At 42.6% G+C, this 9130-nt stretch overlaps 1 protein-coding gene across 1 annotated transcript; it reads left to right on the top strand.

The window, feature by feature from the left end:
- The first annotated feature begins 1763 nt into the window (after positions 1-1763).
- Positions 1764-7548, top strand: LOC121320147 (zinc finger protein 135-like). Its single transcript, XM_041258411.1, has 4 exons — positions 1764-2488; positions 4544-4864; positions 6307-7006; positions 7470-7548. Exons 1-4 carry the CDS (start codon positions 2218-2220, stop codon positions 7546-7548), a joined length of 1371 nt encoding a protein of 456 aa, XP_041114345.1. The 5' UTR covers positions 1764-2217.
- The last annotated feature ends 1582 nt before the right edge of the window (positions 7549-9130 follow it).

Raw genomic sequence — 9130 nt, 5'->3', positions numbered from 1 at the left:
CAACAATATCATCTCTGCACTTCATTTTGCGACCCTACAGTTTCATTCAAAGAGTTTTAGTTTTCTAACGCCTCTCTGGTTTTTCTTGTGGAATGGAAAGCATTTTACATTTTATCACAATAAAACAAACCTCAGGACATTCTTTTCAAAGCTTTTGGGACAGTCTTTAATTAACTCCTATATATTTTAAAGAGGTAAACCACCTGTTCATTTTACACAACTAGAACCAAACAGCTGAGTAATACACTGTATTTCAAGCCCTCCTCAGCACTCTCAATGTGTTTAGTGTTTCATTGTGTAACATTAACATGCTGTTTTGTCCTTTTTAAAATCAATAGCAGTTAATGAAAGCCTGGCAGACACGCTCTGAAAGCAGGGCTCCTCGAGTGTCTCAGAGCAGCGCTGTCCCCGGCGTGTCTCATTGCTGGTGACTCTTCTGCTGCTGTGGAGGCGGCTCTGCTGCCTGGTTCAGTTCGCAGCGCGGTCTGAGGAAGAGTCTAAATCTGTACCGCTGGACAGCAGAGAGGAATACTGTCCTGTATAAAGGAGTCAATAACACAGTTCAAGAGAAACTAAATAAAAGCATGTGGTAGAAATAGCAGAGGTTACTGCCTGGAAGTTTACTTGTAAAGAATGACCTTTCTGCTCCCCTGTGCTGTATTTACCAAAAACAAGATCACCCGCCCGGACCCCTCCGAGACTAGCGAAGAGAAAGCGGTGAAACTGCGCGCCTGCCCACGCCATTGCGGATCTGTTTGAGACAACGGCGCTCAACCTGAATTAACCTGATATCCTTCAGAAAACATTACCAGGGGCATAGTGTTAGTGTTTGAACATCTCGTTCGGAAGAAGGGGACGGGAAATAGCAATATCGGTGCACAAAACACATAGTATATATCAGCGAAAAACTTGCTGCATCGGCGCTGCTTCAGTCACAGCGTCCAGGTGGATAATACAGGAGCATACCAACTCCGACAGGGGGGGGGGTGTCTGAATTCTAATAGTACTCATGAGATCCGGTCTCGTTTACAATATTTCCAACCGTACACATTTCCCTCCCAAAATTCAGGTTCCGTCACAGTCGACAGAGCAAGCATGCAGACCGGCTTGTTAGATTTTCTGATTGCAGAAGACTATAGTGTTTTTTTTTTGCTTTTCACTGTTCACATGCAGCTCCATCATAACTAGACTGGTAAATACATTATACAAAGACTTATTTCAGTCACCCCGAGAGCAGCTTTTATTATGAATCTGTTTAAGCAATGAAGTTATGAACATCAGTTTTATATAGAGGAGATCCCATGCCAAAATTATAAATACATAAATACATACAGGGATAAATAAATACAGAAATGAAATAAATACATAAATACATAAATACATAAATGTTGAAAAAAAAATTAGATACATGGACATTTATTTATTTATTTATTCATTCATTCCTTATTTTTCATTTTGGCATGGATTATCGTCTATAGTGTTACTAGTCTCGTTTGAAAATTAATCTTAAAAGCATCACTGTAGCGGTATTTCTCATTCCCAGTACAGTAGCTGTAATTCATGCAAGCTCTTTTTCTGTGTTATTCACACCCTCATTCTAGGTGACGCCTCCACGATCACTAATCCTGCATGTGCTTCTCTGCGCCCCTCTTGCACGGGTGGCGCTCTTGCATTGTTTTGAAGGCGGCTCTGCTCCTGCGCAGCCCCTTTTACAATCTGCAGGGTCTGCGCAGACTCTGAGTCCAGAGATGCGTGACCTCTGTTGTCAGATCCGGCTGCGGTCACGCAGGTTGCCGAGCTTGGACAGGGTGTGCGCGCAGACCAGTGTCGTTAAACGTGGGACCTGCGCAGACTCTCAAAAGGCTGCGCGACATGAACGCGCCCAGCGGCTTTGGAATTGAGCATGCGCATTAGAAAGCAGAGCAGGTGGAAACTGGCGCCATTTCGGATCGGCGCGGTGTCAGCATTGCATAGAACACAGCGCGCAAAGAGCCAACATGGAGAACTCTGCCATCCAGCTTCATAACCGCGTCGAGCCCCCTCGCTTCCACAGGGAGGCCAGCCAAGGATACGCGCCGAATCATCCAGGCACGCCTTCTGCTGGGACGCTTTCATTACAGCTCCGGACAGAGAGAGGGCTGCTTTGTGTACCTGGAGAGAGGGGGCTGCAGGCGCTGCTGATTTGCCGAGACCAGTCTGCCACTAAAACCAGTGAAGATGGACGTCAGTGTCTCCGTGTCGTTCTTTCAAGAGCAGCTCGCCTCTCCCGTCGAGCGCGCAGTGAAAGCGGCTGTAGACTCCGTCCTGCGGGAAATTACTGAAGTTGTCGGCAGCAGATTCACTGAGTTCCGAGTGGAAATGACTGCAATGAAGAGAGAGAATGAAAGTCTGAAGCTGAGACTGGAAATATCAGAGAGCGAGCTGAGAGCCGTGCGAGGGTGTATAAACGCTGCAGATACAGACATTAAACAGCCTTTCATATTTCAGGGTAAGATTGATTTTATTGTGCGGTATTGCTCGGTCAATCCAACACCTCAAACCACCTTCTACTGGAAAGATCTTGGTTGGAATTTCTCTTAAGAGACGTTTTAAAGTGTTTGGTGATTATAAGCGCGGTTAGTAGCACAGCTCTGCCCTAATATTGGTTATAAGGAGTCTAATTGAGGCGTTGTGTTGTTTTATAGACTATAGGAAGGTAGTGCATCTAGCCTAGTCTAATTCATATTGAAATAGCTATTCTAGAACTAAAAGTACTATACTGGTAAGTCTTAACCAGCCTGTAATTAGAGAGGATGAAATGGTATCCTCATGGTAAAGCGATATCTTGTATAGAGCCCCTACTAAAACAATAAATTAATGGATAGTCCTACAGTGTAAACTGTACTATAACAGTGTGTATTATTAACAATGGACAGTGCTACAGTGTATATTATACTATAACAGTGTATTATTAACAATGGATAGTGCTGCAATGTATATTATACTATAACAGTGTGTACTTTGGTGAGCTGATGGTAAACAGAATTAGGAAATGATCGCTCATTGTTTCAAACCCAGACATTTAGTAATCCAGGTTATTCTTTATGAGTTTGCTCAGGATGCATGCAATAGGGATAGCCACACCATTACAAATGTACTGTAATACTACAAGGGATGTGATTGGATTTATATCTACAGTTCACGTGACACTGCACAAGCAAGCTTCCAGTGTTGTTACTAATGATTATTACACAGGTGGAGTTTGTACAAAAAAAAACATATTGCTGCACTTTGAAAGTGAGAGTTGTGTAAATCACTTGTTTAAATGAAACTGCTTTGAGAATAAGCAGGCTATCCTGCTGCAGCCCCTTGTCTGTTCATTGTGTCTGACACATTGAAACTTGTATTCTGTGTTGACAGTTTCCATCCAAACCGTTATCACAATACAGCGTGAGTTAACAAAAAGCCATTCCTCAGACACTGTGCTGAGACTGCAAGGCTCCCCGCTTGGTTTCTAAGCGTGTTTGCAGTAGAGAAATGGATGTTTGCATTGGAACAGAGCGGCGCTCATGATGGTGATTGACAGGGAGGTATAAGTGGATGCAATGCTCCAGTGAGGTACAGCAGCTGAGAAAGCCCAGCAGGGCAGAGTCTTGTTTTGTACAGGATGTAGAATAAAAAGATGTTCATATGAAAATGCCTTTTCCTTCACTTTGTTCATAGGAACACAAACACAGTGTTATCTGATGATTGCAATGTAGAATAACAGGAATGGGATCAATACCAGAATGAACCTAAACCACCAAACTATTATACCAGCTCACCCCTATACGAAATAACTGAGGAACAGTCACTGGAAATGCAAGCTGCACATTATTGAGCACAGCAGCCTGGAGGGGTTATTTTGATACAATCCCTGATCTAAGCAGCCAGCACAGAAGGTTGATAGGAGTTGAAATAAATATTTGATCATTGCAAAAGTATGAACCATGGCATTGTGGGTAGGGCACTAGGGTTAGATGTTCTTCATTCTTTCAAATTTGAAAAATTAATTTCAGCTTTAATTAAAGGCATTGCTCATCCCTCTAGCACAGGTATTTTAGAAGGAATGTTGGATCCAGCCTGATTCCCAGCTCAGGATCCTGTAGTATCTAGAAAAGTACAAGATCCCATAGGCTATCATTCATGATTGGTATCTATTGGGCAGACGTCCAGCGAGCTCAAGCAGGCACTATAGGGCTGCCTTTGTCCTCCTGGGAGCTCACTGCCACGCTCCTGGTTGTGAAGAGGTGATTGGCTTGGTTGTGGATTAGAGGACCCCCTCTGTTCACCTCAGCTGTTGTGGGGTTTCCTGCTGGAGGGAAAATGTGATTTAATGGGGAGTTAAAAACCGGGTAAAGTAACTGGGTGCACTGTATTAATGTAAAAATAAATAATTAAGAGAAATACCTCCTCTTTGACCCGAAGACATCTCTCAGTAGCATTCCGATACAGGAATGGCTTTGTAGAGGAGCCGAGCTAGTAAGAAAGAGTTGGAATTTTATACAATTTTGTTTTCCCACAGATCCCAGAGAGAGTCACGCTATCCCTGAATCTGAAGCACAGGAGGAGCCAAAGATAGAAGCAGTTTCCACACAAGAGGAGTCCTTTGAGCAGGAGTGCTGTGCAAGTCTAGTGCAGGTTACAGAGCTGCAGTTTGTTAAAGATGAAGAGGTCCCTCAACAAGAATGTGTTCCTATCAAAGAGGAGTTCATAGAGCAGGAATGTGTCTACATCGCAGAGGAACTTCCTGCTGAAAATAATGCCTGTACACTTGAAGAGAACTACAAGCTGGGATCCAGCCTGTGTGATGATTCTCCATCTGAATGTGAACTGGGATTTAGAGGTAACCCTACAAAACAAGCAGCATTGAGCTGCCTATTCATCTTGCAGAACCTGCTACTGAACACCAGCAGTGTGCTTCACATTCATATTTTAACCAAGGGGAGCTGCCCACCCACTCTGTCAACAAGGACATAACTGTGCTTGCTCCTGAGGCAGCTGCTAGATGTGCAGCCACTGCCCCGCCTCTTTAGAATGCTGTTAGATCAGCGGTGTCCAATCACGCTCCTGCAGGCCATTCCACTCCACATTGAACACGTTCACTTCTATAAAGTGCTGATCCTGTGCCTGGATGGAGGTTTAATTGGTTCAATTAAACAACTTAGAAAAGGGTTGGAACAAAGAGCAGGAGTGGAAGAGCCAGCTCTGGACGCCCCTGTGTTAGATCTGTGCCTTTCCCCATTCCTGGTAGCCTGTTTGCAGTTGTGCTGATCCCACAGGTTTACAGAGCTGCAGGGATCACATGTCCATCACTTGGTGATGTCACGTCCAGTCGGGTTGCTTAGCGTCTCCAGAAGAAATATTTCAGTAGAGAATTTCAGTGCAGAGTATGCAGCAGCATCGCCAAAATGAGAGTGAACCCATATTATATGAGAATGAAAACCAACAGTCTTATTATATTCCTTACACTTTATTCAAATACAATCTCATTTTTAAATGCTCATCTCACTGCAGCTATTCCAGGGACTCTGTTTGCTCGCAGCACCACATTTCACACTTGTGCATCTCGCAGTAAGCATTGCTGGGTTATTATTGTCACAGTACAGTAAGTACGTGTGTGGAGGGGTTCTGTACAGCAGACATGCGAATCAGTTTCAGCTGTGAGGGGGAATCTGGGAATTGTAGTATTACCGGATCTTTGTATGATTTATGTGTAAAATATCTGTAAAGAGAAATTTGTTGTGGTAAAACAACCTCCCTCCAGCCCTACATAGTTCTACATGCTGTGTGTCTTCAATACAGGCAGAATAAAAAGGCAATGTGCAGTACGTTGGATTGCAAATGGGATTTCTCTTTTTAGAAGCACAGCAAATATTAATCATCAAAAGACAAATTAAAATATTACATTAATAGCAGTACTATCACCTCATTTCAAGCAGCCAATCACTGAACTGCTCATTCACTTGTTTTCAACACACAGACACTACACGGGAGCGAAGCGTTGGTGTGTTTCCAGGAACATCTCATTAAAATAGTCAGGAATGTTATGACATAGCCATGGATTTTTCCTGGCTCCCAGCTTTGACCTACATTCCTGAATATGGTGATAGTAAAAGGAGGCTGAGATGAACAGGAGTGATATGAAGTGGATCTGACTGAATTCTCTCAATACACAGTCATCAGAGTTCACTAGTTATCATGTTTATGACATGAAGCCCTGCAGAACAGTGCATGTGGAAGAATGCTGTACAATAACCTTTGTCTCTCTTCTCTTTCTTTCTTTAGCTTCTAAAGTAGCTGAAGGAGAACATGACTCCACTCCATCACCCCAGTGCAAAAACACTTCTAGTGGCAAGCTACAGTGCAAGAACAGCAGAGAAACAACAGCCCAAGGAAAGTATGTGAAGACATTGAGAACTCACTCAGCTAAAATCCCTTCTTTACAAGACAGACCCCCTCTTACTGTGGAGAGTACAGAGACGCCACATTCTGCATGTTTTACCAGTTTTGAAACCCGGGGCAACTTGAAGATCTTACCTCATTCTATTAAAGGTGGAAAGAGTTCCTGTCAATTAGGCGTTCCTGAAACTCACAAGGGAAATCCCACAGGAGGGACTACATTTTCCTGGGCTGATTGTGGGAAGTGTTTCAATCATATATCACTGCTTAAAAGACACCAGCGCGTTCACACAGGAGAGAAACCTTCCCACATACAGTACAGTGATAAGAGTTTCACACCAGAGTTTCATTCACACCAGCGCATTCACACAGGAGAGAAACCTTATCACTGTTCTGTGTGTGGGAAGACATTCAGAAACATAGAAAGCCTTAAAAAACACAAGGTAATTCACACAGGAGAGAAACCTCATCACTGTGCTGTTTGTGGGAAGAGGTTTAGCCAGTTAAGAGACCTTAAAAGACACCATCAAATCCACACAGGAGAGAAACCTTATCACTGTGCTGTTTGTGGGAAGAGATTCAGCCAGTTAGGAGACCTTAAAAGACACCATCAGATTCACACAGGAGAGAAACCTTATCACTGTGCTGTTTGTGGGAAGAGATTCAGCCTGTTTGGAAACCTTAAAAGACACCATAAAATTCACACAGGTGTGTAATCCTCTCCCTGCAATCTTACAGGACTCGAGAACATTCTCAAAATTGCAGACACTTGGGGACACCTAAACAACAGGAGAGCATTTGACTAAATACAGAAATATTTAATGAAAACAAAAGAATAAACCTGCTTGATATATAGGGTCAGCCCTAACCACAATCTGTTCAGATCAAAAGCTCACGGACCACAAATATGAGCGAGTCTTGAGTCTTGTATTCCTCATGTTGTTGAGCATTGGCATGGTGTTCTGTCACATTAGTAATGTATTAAACAGATTGTTATTATGAATTCACGTTTCTCTTGCTTTTCTCATGCATTGCTCAGACTCTTGCAGTGGCTTCTGTGGAAACTTCCTCCATACCAGGTTGAATCTGCGCTACCTCAAGACACAGCACAATGTACCACAGTTATGAGGGCAGCTTGAAGTGTAAAAGCAGTACTGTTTCTAGCAGGGGGTGTTATTATTTGTAGTATTTTACATTGCAAGGCTGTGAGATTTTAAACAGCAATCTCACATGACTGCGTGGAAGTTGAAATCGGGGGTCGAGGATTTATAAACTGCAGAATCAGGAACAGAAGACTGAACAGACATTTTCAATACTTGGAAATGGGAATTTTAGCAACAATGCCTGCATCTTTTGTTTGAAGTAGATTATGATTAGCTGCACTGCAGCTTAGTATACAGCTCTGTACTAAATCCACAAGTCTGTTGCAATTGACCCACATGGTTCTCATTGCTGGCTTCATCAGGAGCACTGGACACTGGGAAATGTAGTTCAGATGCCATTTTAAAATCTCAGAACTACATTGTCTTTAACATATTTCTGTAAATGATGTGTTCTATACCACTATCTGTGCAGTGCTGTTACAAACAATGCCAGCAGCATTCATCAGACGAGCCTGCTCAGGCTCTCCCCCAGATTTACAGCCTAATAAAGTCAAGGATACCAAATGTGCTTCCAGCAGTGGAAGATGCTATTGATAGTGATAGTGTTGGAGTGGATGCACAAGAGGCTGTCCCTGGAACATCAGGTATCATTCACTACAAAATGAGTATTCAAATCCATTCAAAATGAGAATTTAAATCAATCCAAAATGAGTATTGAAATCCATTCAAAATGAGAATTCAAGTCAATCCAAAATGTTAATTCAAAATGAGAGTTGAAATCAATCCAAAATGATTATTCTAATCCATTCGAAATCAGAATTCAATTCAATCCAAAATGAGTATTCAAATCAATTCCAAACACCATTGATCGCTCTGTCGCGCTGCTCTTTTTCCCTGAACTACAGACTGTAACGATCTTATTCTGAAAACATAGTTTTTAAAAGATATCTTGAACTTTCAGCTTTTTTTTTCTTTTAAGATGTGGGTTGCACCCCCTGTGCAGCTGTGTGATCAGTATTTATAAATGCATCTAGATTATTCCTGCCGTACCTTTCTCTCCACATAAATCTGTCCAGGTCTGACAGTATCAGCTCTTCTGTGCCTGTGTTGTTTTAAATGGTTTGTTAACACAGGTCCAGTAGTTGTCCAGTTGTAAACTGCAAAGTCAGTTTGATAAGTGACCGGGTATTACACAATGCAAACAGGGTCTAGGCTGGGGCTGCATCAGTTTCCTAACAGCAGTAAAATAGTTTGTGTAACAATAAAGCCGTGTTGTAAGTGTGATTTTACTAGAGCTTCCTTTATGAAGTGTTTTGGATGTTCTCAAGCTGGAAACCCTCTTCAGTTTTACTTTCAAACTGGTATAGTGATTGTTTATAAATACTCCAGTTTAAATGTAGCTACCTAATTAATTAGTGATACTGATGAAGGGACCGAAAAAGATATCAAAGCAACAACACCCCCCCCCCCCCCCCTGCAGTTTGCAGCTAGTAAAAAGAGGAGGAAAGGACAGAATGTTCCAGCACACAAATAGGTTGGGTCAGATGTCCAGGGGCAGTGGGGGATGGGAGAAGAAGTGCAATGCCTGTTTGACCATAAAATGCTTG

This window comes from Polyodon spathula, chromosome 8, assembly GCF_017654505.1.
Source record: "Polyodon spathula isolate WHYD16114869_AA chromosome 8, ASM1765450v1, whole genome shotgun sequence".
Lineage (NCBI taxonomy): Eukaryota > Metazoa > Chordata > Actinopteri > Acipenseriformes > Polyodontidae > Polyodon > Polyodon spathula.
Note: the sequence above shows the minus strand (reverse complement) of the source record. Positions and strands in the feature narration are given on the sequence as shown.